The sequence below is a fragment of the Elaeis guineensis genome, chromosome 14, assembly GCF_000442705.2.
Source record: "Elaeis guineensis isolate ETL-2024a chromosome 14, EG11, whole genome shotgun sequence".
NCBI lineage: Eukaryota > Viridiplantae > Streptophyta > Magnoliopsida > Arecales > Arecaceae > Elaeis > Elaeis guineensis.
Genome location: NC_026006.2, coordinates 63,703,940 through 63,720,436, shown reverse-complemented (window position 1 = coordinate 63,720,436; position 16,497 = coordinate 63,703,940). Strand labels below are relative to the sequence as shown.

The 16,497-nt window shown below is 36.3% G+C and overlaps 1 protein-coding gene across 3 annotated transcripts; it reads right to left on the bottom strand.

Moving 5' to 3' along the window:
• Positions 1-3,779: 3,779 nt before the first annotated feature.
• LOC105057180 (uncharacterized) lies at positions 3,780-14,705 on the bottom strand. 3 transcript variants are annotated; one of them, XM_073248849.1, is made up of 8 exons: positions 14,655-14,705; positions 14,455-14,523; positions 13,897-14,075; positions 9,517-9,657; positions 6,083-7,660; positions 4,757-4,847; positions 4,553-4,643; positions 3,780-4,146 (listed from the first exon to the last, which is right to left on the bottom strand). In XM_073248849.1, exons 6-8 carry the CDS (start codon positions 4,803-4,805, stop codon positions 4,050-4,052), a joined length of 237 nt encoding a protein of 78 aa, XP_073104950.1. In that variant the 5' UTR covers positions 4,806-4,847; positions 6,083-7,660; positions 9,517-9,657; positions 13,897-14,075; positions 14,455-14,523; positions 14,655-14,705; the 3' UTR covers positions 3,780-4,049. The 3 variants fall into 3 exon arrangements, with proteins under 3 accessions (XP_073104950.1, XP_073104952.1, XP_073104949.1); XM_073248851.1 differs by having other exon boundaries at positions 9,517-9,641; positions 14,455-14,695; XM_073248848.1 differs by lacking the exons at positions 14,455-14,523; positions 14,655-14,705 and adding an exon at positions 14,322-14,345.
• Between the last annotated feature and the right edge of the window lie 1,792 nt (positions 14,706-16,497).

Genomic DNA, 16,497 nt, shown 5'->3' with positions numbered 1-16,497 from the left:
TTTGAAGGTTCTACTTATTGTGGTCAATTTTGGATCATGCCAAGTTTACATGATGGCCTTCTAGCCAAAAGGTTCAAAATATGGGAATATTAGATATTCAATGGATTGTTACAACTTAATATGCAAACTAAGTATACCTCGCAATAGGAATTGATGTCCTCACAGACCACATTCATGGATTGATAATATGCACCGAAAATGAGGGCCCAAGCAGGTGCAGGATGGCAGGCCTTCATGAGCAGCATTTCTTTGGAGGACCAAAGATTACTATAAGTTTTTCTTTTTAAACATGTACATATAGATTTTTGGAGTGTGCTTCCCTGGCTTTCCTCTAATAAATTTAGATCCCATTCTAGGGGACTAAATTTCATCAACACAATCAGTTCATTAATAGAGATCTGCTACCTTAAATAAGTTGTATCGTTCTATCGCTGATTCTTCAAGTGGTGGGTCAAGAATGGATCAGAAAGATTTTCCTTTAGCATGTTTTGTATCTCTACCATTAAGTTTTCCTTGTCAGTCAAATTAAGGATTCAGTTTGTGAAGCTTCGTACGGACGTACATTTAATCCCACATCGATCATTCATTAAAAAGATCTTGAGTACTTATACAAAATTTAGAAACCTAAATAATATCTGTCAACTAATTTTTTGGATGAAGTTCTGAATTGTTACAAATGATATTATAGTCAACATAGCTCATAGCCTACGTAGACTTGATAATACTGTAACATGAGTTTATTGAACCTAACTACAAACCACTTGTGATGTCTATAAATAGATATATAGATTTAAACTCTTAATTTAGCAATGGCACTAGGATTTAAACAAGAAAAGTATATAAAAACTCAAATGGATGTGTATTTAGTCCAACATCATAAATAATTTGACGTGTTTGAGCTCATAAGGACGTGTCTTTAGTCACACATCGCAAATAATTTGATATGTTGAGCTTATAAGGACGTGTATTTAGTCCCACGTCACAAATAATTTCATGTGTTGAGCTTATAAGGACAGGTAATCATTTAAATTAAACCCCAAGCTCATATGTCCTGATCCTGCTACAGTATATTTTAATAATCAAGGGCCATAGTTTCCTTAACTAGAGTATTTTATAGGAATCGAGCCAGATTAGGTTTGCTTGGCTTCGGTATTCCATCAAGTTAGCTGTGCACTACGGACTTGTTCCAAATGGATGCAGTATTTCCCAGCTGTTGATGATTCCCATGAAGAAGCCTCTCTTTGTCACAGTGAGAAAGGTTTTAAAGAACTGATACCTTGCTTATAACCTGATAGCAAAGCGGTACACCATATCGAGAATCGTGGAAAGGGTCCTGATGTGAATGTAACATGTAGCTTCTAAGTACCCAAATATAGGATTTACGATAATGTTTGATGAGAATGGAATTGATTGCGGCCAAGCGAACGTACACGGTGCTGACGTTGGTGGGTTTTGAGACAGCCATCAAGACTCGTATCATGCATTTTTAAATAGCATGAATACAAGTTTATGTGGTTTATGTGCTAATCTTAATTGTCCCGTTGGCCCTTCCCACCCCTGCCCCTCTCTCTCAGCAAACAAGATACCATCTGTCACAGAAATCCATGATAGTACATTTTGCACAGACATTTCCATCACCATTAAGACCATATGTACCATTTCTGTGAAACATCACAGAGTCACCCCTTTTCGTTAGAACCGTCTTGTGGTCTTGACCACATGAACCATGAGTTCTTTATAAAAAAAAAGGGAAAAGGAAACGAAGAATATTGAACTACATTTTTTTATTTTCCCTTCAAATAGTGGTAGGAGATTAGAGAGGGAGGGGTGAATATCAATATCAAAATATCACAAAAATGCTCTCGTATGTGTTCTTCGGTTGCCTCCCGACGATCTGTTATGTATCATGGTACCATGATACCTTTTTATAATATTTTATTATTAAAAAAAATTAATATATTTTATAGCATTATTTTTATATATTTTATTTTTTAAAAAAATATTTTATTTATTTTTTTCTTCTCCATCTATCCATGGCTTTCTCGCACCTCCTACCCATCTTCGGTGCCATCCGCGACCCCTCTGCCCTCATGCCCCTCTTCGACACCCACGACCTCTCTGCCCTCAGCCTCCTCCCCCCCCTCGCCCCGCATGCCAGCTGGTAGCTTCCAAGCACCCCCACACCCCACGTGCATCTGCAATTTCCACCCCTAGCACTGATGGCTTCTACTTGATCTCCCCCACCCCCTCCGCCTTATGCACCCAAGGTTCCAGCCCCCACCATATCCAACTCCCCCACCCCGCCCCTAGTGTCGGTGGCTTCTGTGCCCCCAATCCCCCCTCTCCGATGCCCGCGGCCTCTGCCCCTCGCGTGCCTACGATTCTCCCACCTCCTACTATCGGTGGCTTCTACGCCCCTACAATTCCCTTTCTTTGATGCCTGTAGCTTCTGCGCCACCTGCATGCATACGATTCTCCCACCTTCTAGTGCTGGCAGCTTTTACAGCCCCCTACCCCACGCACGCCCACTGTTCTCCCTTGATCGGTGGCTTTTCCGCTCCACCGCTGCCCCACCCACAGCTCCTTCATCTTCATCAATCATGATGATGATTTTAAAAAAAAATTATTTAATTATAATATAAAATAATTTTAATTTTTGAAATATTTATTGTACTAATCACATACATAAATACTTCGATTAGTTGAAATCCAGATAGTTTGTGTTTAATTCAATGATCAGAAATAGGTTAATATTAAAAAAATTAAAATATTTTTTGAAGTATCTTAATAAAATTTTAATTTTTAATGATAGGAGATTAAAGAGGGTGGGGTGAATATCAATATTAAAATATCACAAAAATGCTCTTATAGGTCTTCTCCAGTGGCTTCTTGGTGATCTGTTGTGCTTCGTGATCCGGGGAAGTCTTATCCATCATAATCCTGCCGGAAAGGAAAAAAAAAAAAAAAACACACAAAAACAAAACTAGGAGATCTACTCTCAGCGCGAAGCATCGGCAGCCAGCCTCCAGTTGCGTTAGCACTTTTATAGAGACCCGTTTCTTGGGTGCAGCAACTTTGTATCTCTGAAATATGTTGCGATGTGAAGAGGTGTGACCTTCCATTAAAACTTTACTACTGACAGAATATATGAATAATTATAATTTTTTATTAGAGAAATATTTATGAAAGTGAAATGGCTACGACTGTAATTTTTTATGGTTGATGATCCAAAAAAAAAAAAAAAAAGTGGACCGATGACTTCATGGACCTCCTATTATTTGGCCTGTTAGTCTTGAAAAATAAACATTATTGAGGCTCATATATTTCTTCTTTTCTTTTCTCTTCATGTATTATGATTCCATTAAATTATCACTAGTTTCTCTTTTTTGATTAGAAAAGTCCCAACCATATGAGACTATTTGAGGTTAAAAAGGTGCAGTCATAAATCCTCTCCTCATCATAGTAAAGATGTATTTTTTGAAAGTATTTTTTATAGTAAACAGAAGAATGATCTTATACCTTATTTTTTTATTTTTTAAAGTACAGTGCCACCACCATGAATCAAAGACCTCTCTGCTAAGGAAAAGGGTGCCGATCGTCGAAGCTAAACCTGGGTATCCTATATCATGAATGGCTTAAATGATTTATCTTTTGTGATCATCCTGCCACATCATTCACATTCCATGGAAGTGCTTGTCCATCAAATAACAAAAATTATATTTCCAGGAGAATTACAGATTAAGCATCAAGAAAAATTATGGACTTGAAAATCCTACTGCACAAGGACAAAGTAATTTCTTCTTTGTTCGGTATAACAAAACAATAAATTGCATATAATCATAACGTTTAATTTCAAGGGCCATGCATCATCACAAGTATCATTATATCATCAAGATGCAGTCTATATTCTCATTACCATAACCTTGCTACACATTTAATTAGGCATGATGTACCATCCCCACAAGCTAAAGCTACAAACCAACATGATATCATTGCAAGATGCTTCATGAGACACCGTTCCTTGGAATCATCCAGCAAGAGCAGCTGACTCAATTTTTGGACTCATCCGTGGCAAAATTGGTCTCGAAGTAATGTTTCAGTGCTGCACCTGAGAGCACTGCAAGGGTGAGGGCTTGCGCATGCATCCTGCACCACCACCAGCGTAAACAACAAAATCATTATTACCTTTATTAAAAGGTTGAGACAAAAGATAGACGCTTGGAGGTGATCAAATTTCAAGAGGAAAGAGGGGAAAAACTGATGAAAAAACAAACGAACAACACATGTTTTCTCATTGATAAAAGACACTGATAGCAAGGACTAATGGCTGACTCTAGCCACAAAAAAGTTTAAGGGAAATAATTCTCCTTTTTGTCAGACTGCACCAAGCAGTCTTGCTTCTTCTCTTTTTCTATCTTTTTACACTGTGTACATTTTTTTTTTACTTTTTTTCTTTCAACAAAATATTTTAGGTGGTTCAAAGCCTCCCTTTTCAACCAGAAAAAAAAAAAAAAAAAAAAAAAACATGAAACTTATCCTGTTAAAAGAATACCTAGCATGGATCAGCCTGAGGCTGGTCTTGTGTGGCGTTCTTTTACGGGAGTAAGCTAAGGACGCCACCAAGGCTGAAGCCCACAGAGTTCCTGAAAGACAGAGGATTCCTTATTTAGCCAATGGCTCATCATAGAACCATACTACTTCACTAATTGTTTCCTGCACCATGAGAAGAAGCCAGATGATGAGATGTTTTGCTTACCAACACTGGCAAGCTTGTGCTCGGAGACCCATGCCTGCAAAGAGCCCATCCTGAAAAGGCACAGGAAAGAGCGAGAGCGAGAGAGGGGCCCCTGAAAGAGTAAGAGGAAAGGGAACAAGTTATAAAGGTGCAGGTGCCCCTGGGTTTAAACATTAAACCTGGGTGAACGTTAAAAACCACAGGCAGGCAGGCTTCGGTTTGCCGCTCTTTTCAACTTTGAGACAAAGGGCATGGTACTTTTTCAACCTTTTTAATATTCTTTAAGAATGAGTAACAGGGCAAACGGCAGGTGGTCGAACGGAAGTGCGGTGGGCCTTTTCAGTTCAGCCAGGGCTGCTGGATTAACTAAGAAGCTCTTGTCCCACCAACACGTGGTTTGCAACACATTACAACTGGATTAGGTGTAAGCGTTACCCAGCCCAATGGTTCTGACCATGGCAAAGGCTACACCCTGCTAAAGCATATAGGGGCTTTTTCAAGTCTAAGGTGTATGGTTTAAGCTTATTAACCCAGTCCAATGGAAAATTAACTCCAACAACAGTAACTATTCTAGTACAATCTTGTTTCTGGATGACCTCATTGTATAGTTAAATTGTGTTATCTGTAAATCACAAAATCATGGCACTGGAAGAAATATGGCACAGAAAAGGGGACACGGACGCATTGCCACAAGACTCCACATTGTACAGACAAAAGAGGAAGAACTCATGTTTGCAACTTATGTTTGGAAGCCATCAAGGACTAGACAAAAGAGGAAGAACGAAGCACAAGTCATTTTAAGACACCACTTTTTGAACGAATCAAGGTATGAGACAGTGGTGATGTCACAAGAATGACAGGAGAATGCCACAGGTTTAAATATCAAAATGAATAGTGAGGCTGGAAAAGCTATAAGTAGCATCAATGGTGGATGAAATTTCAACATGATTTGACCATGTTAGTGTTTGCAACAAGGGATATCAGCTCGGATTGGAGGACCAAGGAGAGCATGATAAACAAAATCATTCGAGTATCTCCAAAGGGGTTCGTAACAATCAAATTGTGTAATGCTTCACTTCCATATTTGAAGAAAACTTTCATTAATCGTGAAACATATTCAACTTCACTAGGCATCAAGAACAGATGACAAAAATTTACAGCCTTTTGAATGAAAGATCATGCATACAACATTTTCCTTCATAGAAATACAAACAGATATCAACACATGTATCCCTTACAATACGGCAAAGCTTGCTTCCAGTGTTCAAAACAACAGTAGGGTCAAGGGCACTGGATGGAGGCAAGAATATCTTCACCTAGGTAGAAAAACGGGGAGTGATATCATACCTTATTGCACGCTCGCTGGAGAATAAGTATAGGCCAAGTTGTAACTCAAAAGGATTTTCTTTGCTTTTGAGAAAATTAATTCCATGCTTTCCAAGCAGCTGTGACTACATCCAGCTCTGCATCTGAAATACTTCTGTCGCATCTAGACCATCCACCCATTCTTTCCATGACGATTTGGATGGATAAAAGAACTTGGATGACTGAGGCAACATCATAAAAGAGTAGAACTCATGAAATGCTTCTGGATTTCTTCAGACTCGACCATAATTTCCATTTCAGGTCATGTTATATTTCCAGGGCAGTTTCTCACAAAGTAGCAGTTTCCCCAAGGATCAGAACTTCAGAAGGGACAAGGGTAGAATAATGTGAGAACTTTGCCAGAGACAACTCTATGACATCTTTAGCAAACCCCACTTCACTGCTGCTCCAGTCCCAATAACAAAAGTGAAGCATTTGTATGACTTGGATTAAGATATGCACAAGCTCAGATGAAAAAACCCGTGTCTTATTAAAATAAAGCTCACATTTGTTTTAACTAAAAGATAGGGCATCATCCTATGGTATACACTAGTGCAGTTGCAGATGACCATATATTGTACTATTTACTTCCAAGCTTAATTCTCCATCGTGGCTAATAGTTGATATGGTTGCTTAAAACTCACTTGTCAGATATCTAAAATAGGCAAAGATTTTCATGAGGCTCATGAAGCCATCTTGCACAAACAGCAACATGGAACTCTGAGTCTCTAATTTCATCATTTTGTTTTCCTGGCAGATTAATTCACTCACTGTCACATGGAATGTTTGGATGTTCTCCACATTTATCAAGTGCAGCCTCCACAACCTCAGAACTTTATAGATCGTTCCTCAACTTCAGCAGTCAACCCATCCTCAGCAAGTCGTTTTTCTGATTATATATGGCCTTGCTTTGGAGGCTGTTTCCTATATTTGGAATGAACAGAGTATTTATGGACACAATGTACTCCCTACATGGAAACCATAGATGTTAGCTGTCTAACATTCGACCAGTAAATGCCATCAAATTATAGATGCTTTATGTATTCCTGAGACATCTACGACAGGCACGCTCCCCAATCATAATTGACTTGACTGTGTGAAAAAATCTTAAATTTCTAATGTAATCGAAAGTGTTATATACATGTCTTTTCAGATCATTTTAGCCGGAAAAACAATGGACCAGTCCTGCTTTAATACTATAAACCTCTAAACAAGAATGGCTTATGGATGGCTCCTCAATAAGGAAGTGTTGTTAGACTGTTCATCCAAATTCAGATGTCACTTGTTCACAAATGAGGAAACAGATCTATATATGTATTAATCGTTAAAGAACAAAATGTCCAGAGAACCAAGATATCATAGTAAAAACAAACTCAAATACAAGCCAGCGACAAACATATACCTCAAAACTTTTCAGTATATTGTTGAATTGATATAAATGGTCATAAATTTCTGCAGAGCTGGAATCACAACCAATTCCAATAATTTCAGCAGGCAGGAGATAAGAGTACATCTGAACAGTCCACTTTTTTTTTTTTTTCTTTTCTTGCATCAAAATTCCTACAGAAACAAATTCAAAAATAAGTATTGAGAAGCAAGCTAAGGGGCATTCTTTTTTTTCCCTTTCTTACAGTCATCACCAAGAAAGAGAAAAACAGGAAAAAAAAAAAAGCTTAACAGTAGTAAGAGTTTCAGTATTGCTATAACATGCCATAACAGTCCAAACAAAGCATTCTGTAAAAGATATCAACTATCTCGGCAGGCTCAGGGATAGGCTACCCTTTTTCCTTAGTATGTAAACTAGTAGACAGTTGTTAAAAGAAAGACATCATCATCAACAACATCACTAAGTAGCAGCGTTACCTAGACACTCTGACCTCCAAAAATCCTGACACAGGGACTCTTCCATATAATACATATATTGATGACCAGGTAAGTTTACTGTCAATAACAGATTTTTGTTGCACTTACACTTATGCCATTGTAACACTAAGAAAAAGAACATATAGATGTGACACTTCACTAAAAGCATACAGACACACTTCACTATCAATGTTGAGTATTGTGATCGTACTAATAAAAGAAGTGCCAGCAATTGCAATAAGGTGCTCTCAACAGGGTACTCCAAAAATAAGTGTAAAGTACTTAATCTTCTAGCTGACATTAACAGGACACTCCGTGTTATGGCAATGCCGCCAAATGGCATGCCATGTTGTGTCATCTCCCTGTGTCTAAAAGAAGGAAGCAACTAGGTAACATAGCTGGGCAGTGATGAATATGGAACTGCAGCAAAAGAATCATCACAACGAATATTGAAGTGAATGCATTGAAGGTGATATTTACTAATGGTTGCATTGTTTGTGTGTGAATGCATGCAGCAAGATTTTAAATCCCTTGGGATGAAGGCATATCTCATTTCTTCATGGAACGAGATGCCCTGCTGTCCCATACTGTCCCAGCATCACTTTTGATCATGCATCCCCATAGATGTCCTTTATTTCTCTGCCCTTCTTCTTTCCTTCCTATCTTTCTTTTTTCTTACTTTTTTCTTTCTTTTCTTCTACCTTTCTTTCTATTCCCTTTTCTTTCTTTTTCTTCTCCATTACTTTCCTTTCTCATTTTTCTTCTCCTTTTCTTTCATTTTTTTCTTTTATTCATCTTTCCTTCTTTCCTCTTTCTTCTTCTCACCCCGTGTGGATGGATTTCAGAGTCTGAACCGTCCCGGTCCCCTTTTTTCATAGGAACAGGATAGGATGGCATCCCCATCCCGCCAGGATGTTAAACATTGGTATGCATGCATTTGTTTGCATGTATCTCCAAGAAAAAAACTTACTACAACATGGAGAATATTTATTTCAAGTCACCTAAAGAGCAAACAAAGCATGTATACTTAGCTAGCCGCACAATAAAGTGAACAGAAATAGAAGGCTTAGCACAAGAATTATGATGGGTCAATACAACTGACAAAATTTGAGGTAAAAGCTGCTTTTGCCCAAGACCATTATTCTTTCCTAACCAGACCTCGATGAATCCAAAGTGTAAGGTCCAAGTGGTCAAACTCCTTATTCACTGGTCTAGTGTATGCAAAGCAGTCCTTGCCATCAAAATTTCAATTGCACCCCTTAGGATACAGTTTGACAAGGACTTAAGTCATAGAGAAAAACTTCCAGCTTTGTTGACACAAAAAAATCTCTTAGATGAGAAAGGCCTACCTACTGCTGAACATGCCCAAATTTACTTTGTGTGCAGTTTGTGTTAAATAGGAACAAAGTTCATCATGCTGTTGCTTAATATTTTTTAAAATGCCATATATTATTCACTTAGTTTGGTAATATATAAAACTCATTCTAGTTCACACTTTTGGGTAATAAGGCATATAAATTAACCCATAAAAAATTTCAGGTACTAGTTCTCACTTATGAGACGGTGATATGCTGAAAACTGACACTAGGTTAGAATAACATAATTTGCAGCAATCATGCCACCAGTATCTTCTGTCTCCGTGCATGCTCTGCGATCTCCATCTTCAATGAAATCATGGCTGCCAACAGATGCACCTAACATATGTTGAGCTCAGATCAAATAAGAAATTAATTACAGTAATGAAGTATCATTTAGAACACACAATAAAAGACTCCCAAAAAAAAGAACTAAAGCAATAGCATATTAGAACCATAAGCATATTCAAAGATGCAAGTGATTATTGCATTTAAAATAAATGAGAGATGCCGTCGAAGTTTTGTTTCTTTTGTTGGATTATTATGATGGGATAGATTGCATTAAATACATCATGATGACTTAGGAGGCACACTACAACAAATGATCATCTCATTGATTTAGCAAACAAGGAAGGAAAAAGATTGTACCACAAGGGAATATATTTGATGCAAACTGAAAAAACCCCTGCCATGACATTCATGCTAAAGGCAAAGGAGTAGAGCTAAGGGAATGTTTTGTATTCTTAAAAAATGTGCTTTCATGACTATTAAAGAAAAAAAAAAAGCATTTTCCAAAAGGAAATTAGTATACAATAGCATTATATGAAAACTGCTTCTATAAGAAGGGGGAAGAAAACACCTTTAGGAGAAGCTAGCAAACCTAGTTGTTGGTTTTTCCTTCCATTCAGAAGCAACACCAAGCATGCCGTAAAGCAACATGGGCGACCATAGGAAGTCTAATTTATAGCCAAGCATGGCTATGTGGTGACACTTACTCGGAGGTCACACAAAGCTCAAACGTTTGTAGTATTAGGATGCTTTGTAGGTATTAGCAACTTCAAAATTCACCAATAATAGCACAAATAAAGTCATGAGATGAAATCACTTCCTTCATGCCTGCTGTCCAGTAAGTTTACCAATACAACCGAATCACATGAACCGGAGGTTAAACAAGAATGTTATGAGCAAAATATTGAAATCATATGAGTGCAGTCAGAGTTTGTGAACCACCAACAAGAGTCAAATCATCAATTGGCAAATTAAGGATAAGAAGCATACCACCAAATTCAGTTTTCAGCAGCAAAAAGCCTGCTGGCCAAAGAAATTTGAGTCCTAGTCACAGTCATATTGACTGCCGCACCCAGGCTACCATCAATTGAATCTAATGGTGCCCAGGTCATAGTCAAATATTCATCTTGAATTTAGAAGCACCCTTAAAGTGCAGCATTAGTTTTTAGGAGCCTTCATTCAGATATTTTCCGAGTTTCTATGGGATTCCATGAGTCTTTATCACCATAAAGGCCCTAGAATACTATAAATATCTCATGGACTTATCTTTTTTATAGCATAGTGAGTAGAATAGAAGTTTCTTGAGTGTTCTTGGTGGTGTGACTCCGTCTTGCTGTGATGCAACTTCGTAGAAACCTTCATGCAACTCGAATGCCCTTTTTTTCTTTTGGTACAACTCCATCAGTCCCTATGCAAAACTAGTGCAATGATATTGACGTGGAAAGTCCAAGTGACAACTAGGATGACTCTGGTCAGATTCATGAATTCAGTTGGGGAATATCCAATTGGTTAGAGGTGGGCATCAGGCTGGGCCGCCCCCGGCACGAATTGGGCCATGCTTGGCACGGCCCGCCAAGTACTATAGCGGGCCGCACTAAGGCACGGCCCAATACAAGGGGCTGGGTTGGGCTGGGTTGGGGGTTTGGTGGCCTATGGCCTAGGCCCGGCACAGCCCTTCAGTGCCTGGGCTGGCACGGCACGTGCCCAGGCCCGACATTGCATTTTGACACAGAGTGTTTTAAAAGTTTTTATTTTAAAAAATACTTTTTATAAAATAAAATAGGTTGGGAACTTGAGGGATAAATAAAAAAAAAAAGAAGATATTGAAATTTTTTTGTAAAAGTAAAAATCATATTGTATGGATATTTTTGTACACAGTTTTTGATGCACATAAAGCTGATATTAATCTATAATATTATAATTGACTACAGCTACTGAACTGTTGCTAAATCTCTAATGAACAAACAAAGAACAGTCACTCTCCTTCTCTCCATATATACATCTCTCCTTGCAGACCTCAACACCACTGCACTAGAAAATATTCCCTCAATCCTATTCCACTCCCAGCTGCCATGGTCTTCCCCTCAAACTACCACCTACCAATTGCTCCCACCCTCGAAACCCTGCTAGGGTTTCTCCTCATCCTTTCCCTCTCCTTAGCCTTCGTCGAGATCAATCTCTCCAATGCTCCCACCGCCTACGATCTCCTCGAGAGCTTCGATTTCCTCAGAGAAATCCTCTCACAGGGAGTAGAGCCGAAGAGAGTAGAGCCGATAGAGTAGAGCCAGAAGAGCTGCCTCTTGAACTTCGACCTCGAAAAGGAGGACGCTTCTTCCTCTTGTATAACTCTTGAATTGCTAAACTATAATTGCTACTTACTAAATATTGAATGAAAGAGAGCAGAACTGCTAAAAGAGAGAATCAATAGGAGTAGAGAGATTAGAGAGAAAGAGGATTGGTTTGATGAATTTATGTGGTAAGAATGAAAGAGAATGGCACTATTTATAGAAATCCCAAAATTTTTATTTTTTCAAATAACCCTCAATCTAGCCATTTTTTGACTGTTGGAGGGGTCACAATGGTCATTTTTCCAAATATAACCATTATAACTCAAAAAAAAGTTTTTACCCATTACGGGCCGGGCCTGCCCCATAACGGCCTTAAACGGGCCGTGCCTGGCATGGCCCGTAACAGGCTCAAACTGGCCGTGCCATTTGGGCTGATTTAAAAAAAAATTAAAAAAAAAAATAAAAGGGCCTGGCACGCCTAGTGCCCAATTCTACAACTGGTTATGCTAGCTTAATTTACTTTCCAGCTTTCTTTTTGGATCTTATCTTCTACTTACCCTAGTATACAATTAGCTCTTTACTTTTTGTTTCTTGCTTGCTAGTTATCTATTAGATCAAGCTTTCTAGTTTTTAAATTAGTCTTCTAGTTACTCAATTTATTTTCTTGCTACAATAATTATTTTAAAACTCATCAATATTATTTTATGATTTTCTTCTTTATTAGAAGACTTCAATTCCTTCTAAGGTAGAAGAGATCTTATTTGGGTCATGTCAAGTTTATCATGGTGATCTGCATCTCAGGTTTTTTCTTAGTCATAGCATACTAAACCCAACTGCTTACACACACACTTACACTAATCTCACGTAGCCAGATCCCCTGTCTGTTGCGATCTCCGACCTACATCAATCTTCTACATCATGTAGCACAAAAACATAAGAATTAGGCCACCTAGGGCCAGCTACAAATGGTAGTGTCTCGTTTCTTACATCACAAGGTTCCTGCTAATTATCCTTTTTTCTCTCTCTAAGTCCATCTGATCTAGTCTTCGTTATCAACGGAAATAGCGCAATCCATCAGATCCTCTCACATGCATCAGACATGACAAATGCCTAGCTGTGAACAATTTGAGATTAAGCATTGGTATCATTCATCAAATGGTGTTCTCAAGAATACTGCATCAATTGGAATACTAGTTCTTAAATAGCACCAATATAAATGCATATATGAATGCAACCTTAGTCAAAAATATGGAAAGTGAGATAAATTTTCCGATGAAGTACTAGAAGATTTTTAAAATCAGAAGCTTCTTGAAAACTTTGTCTGGGTATCTTGCTTTTCATATCTGATATCAGGTGATTTCTAGATGTCACAACAAGGCATCAGCAGATATCTATACAAAAAGAAATGCATATGTGGAAGATACTCAAGATCGTTGTAAGCCAAAGAACCTTACCATATACTAGGAAATATAGGAAGATAGCTTGCCAATTAAAAGGAGGCTGTAACAAGAATATGTTTCTTTGATTAAGTTCCTGCTGTAAGTTCAGCATATATGTCACTGCATAATATCAATTACTAATTCACTTATTATCAATTCCTCCTTAAAAGTAGAGGGCAGAGCTTCTTTTCTTGACGAATAAATGCAGCATCCTAAAAAACCACAATCACATGTTAAATTAACATGACCAATCTGATGACAAGCGCCAAGGCTTTCCTAGGACATGATGAAGGTTTATGTAAGCAAGAGAAGAGTCTAACACCTTGGTCTCATGCATTCGAAGCAGATAATTATTGTGTACACCTACTTATAAAGGAGGTATTAAGGAAGAAATTCCTTCCCTGCACTGTATTTTTCTTCTATGCTTTTGTAAAGTGCAAGTTTTTGGATGATAGCATTTGGTTACATACTTTATCATAATGAAGATAAAATTAGTACATACTAACAACTGCAAAAATAAAATAAAAAATGTCATTATATTTAAATAATGAAGAAGTATTTACATGTGACCCTCACTCCTTTTGTCGGTTCAGCTAGTCCTAGCCCACCCAATTCTATGCAGACCTGCATTCCATATTTACTATCACGGATCCACCTGCCTCAAAGACAGCAGATTCCAACTCTGCTTCAATTGCTATATGTCAACACTGGAATGCTTTAGCAAAGATCCTTCCACGCTAAGCTGATAAGATGCATAACGCCATCAACACTTAGATAATTTACATAAACAACAAGTAATAATACAAAAAACGCCCATCCGACAACAACATATACGGAACATCTTTGGGTAAATCTTAGCTCCTTTGAAGTAAAATTCGTCCTATCGAATAACATTCTTTCACTTTCCTTTTGTTCAAGAGTGGAATCCAATAAAATCTTGATCTAACTATCAATTCAAATGCAGGAAGATTTTATTTTATGGTCTTACTCGATAAAACAGGTTTTCTCGATGTTAAAAATATAAAATCTTTCAAGTACCATCAATAATATAATAAACAACTTGGAGAGAAAAAAACTAAAAGAAAGAAAGAAAAAAAAAGAAACATTTAATCTCGAGCTACCTCTGTAATCAGTTCCCACGTAGCCGATGCGCATGACGACCTTCTTCTTGCGGGATTCCCGTCTCCTTCCTCCATGATCAGATGGCGGAGGAGAAGAGCAAAAAGCCTCATTATTCTAGAGTTTGGAAGGGGAAAGAAGCTAGTGCTTCAAAGGAGGGCAAGAGCGCTTGGGTTAGAGGAGGCTTTGAGAGGAGTCGTACCGAAGAGGCGCAGCCATTCGAAACCGACTGAAGCGGGCGAGGAGGCTTTAGACCTTGGTTGGGAGTTTGGGGAAGACAAATAAAAGAAAATATTAGTGAGGAGAGTAAAAAAAAAAAAAAAAATTATATGTATATCTCCCTAAACATTTAAATTTATATAGATATTTTTTTAAAATTAATATATATATATATATATATATATATATACAAAATATTTAATTTATATGTATATTATTTTTTTATTTTATATATATATATTCACATCATCTAATACCATTAAAAAATTAACGATTTAATATTTAAATGACTGAAATATTTTTATAGGTAATTATGTAAAAAAAATTATAAAGATATATATGTAATTAGTAATTTATGAGGGCATACAAATAAATATTAATTTTGAAAAGATATTCATGCAAATTTTGATGTTAGAAGGGTATACAGGCAAACATTTTTAATTTAATTTTTTTATATTATATATTATTTTAACGAGATGGAAAGTATTTAAATATATTAATTAATATTATAATAAAAATGATTCAAGTACATTAATTTTTATCTATTAATTTTTTGTTGGATATGATTTTTATTTTTATTTTTATATCATATTAATTTTTATTTCGTATATGATTTATCATGAATAATTGCTTATTCCATGTCCAGGCTTATTAAAATAGAGCAACCGCTTTTCAAGTTGAAGATGAAATTTGGAGGTTATTTTAAGAAGATTAAGAATTCTACAAAAATAAAATATTATTTTGAGAGACAAAAAAATTAGTTAGTTGATATTGATCGCTATTCTTATATAAATCTATATGATGATATAGTGCACATATTTAATTTGAAGCTTAAAGAGACCATAAAGATTTGATCTATGGTTAGACATTTATCACCTAAGTCTTATATGACTCTAGATACAGATCATAAACTAATGAGTTTGTTTGAAGAATATAAAGATTTGATGGAGTACTTTTTATTTGTCACAAAAGAGGCTAATGATATACAGTTTTCTCAATCAACATTAGGTAGTCAAGACCAAAATAAAGGTGAAGTAGCTGCAATAGGAAAGGTTCGAATGGATGACCAAAGGAAGAACCAAAGACAAGAATAAAATTGAGCGTCCAGCTGTATTAGGGACTAATATCTCAACTATTGCTATTGAGAATAATGACAATAGATGAACAAAATCTTTAAACAAGTGAACTGTCCCTACTATAAACATCAACAAAGAAGTAATAGATAAAAATTAATGTACTTGAATCATCCTTACTATGATATTAATTAATATGTTTAAATTCTTTCCATCTAATTAAAATAATATACAATAAAAAAAATTAAATTAAAAATTTTTGCCTGTATACCCTCCTAAATGTCAAAATTTGCATGAATATTCTTTCAAAATTAATATATATTTATATATCCTCATAAATTACTAGTTATATATATACCCTTATAATTTTTTTTATATATATATCCATAAGGGCATTTCAGTCATTTAAATTTTAAACCGTTAATTTTTTAACGGTATTAGATGATATGGGTATATATACAAAAAATAAAAAAAAAAGAAGGGTGTACATGCAAATCAAGTATTTTATAAAGATATACATGCAAATATCAATTTTGAAAGGATATTCATGTAAATTTGGATGTTTAGAAAGGTATACATGCAAAAATCCTAAAAAAGAAAGAAGGTATATTTTTTTTTTGAGTTTAAAAAATAAATAAAAAAGTTATTTCTTTCCTTCAATTGAAAACAAAGAAAAAAAAATTATTGTAACCTTCTTTTTATTATTATATTTTTTGAAAAAAATTCAATAAACCCAAAATAGAAATTAAGAAA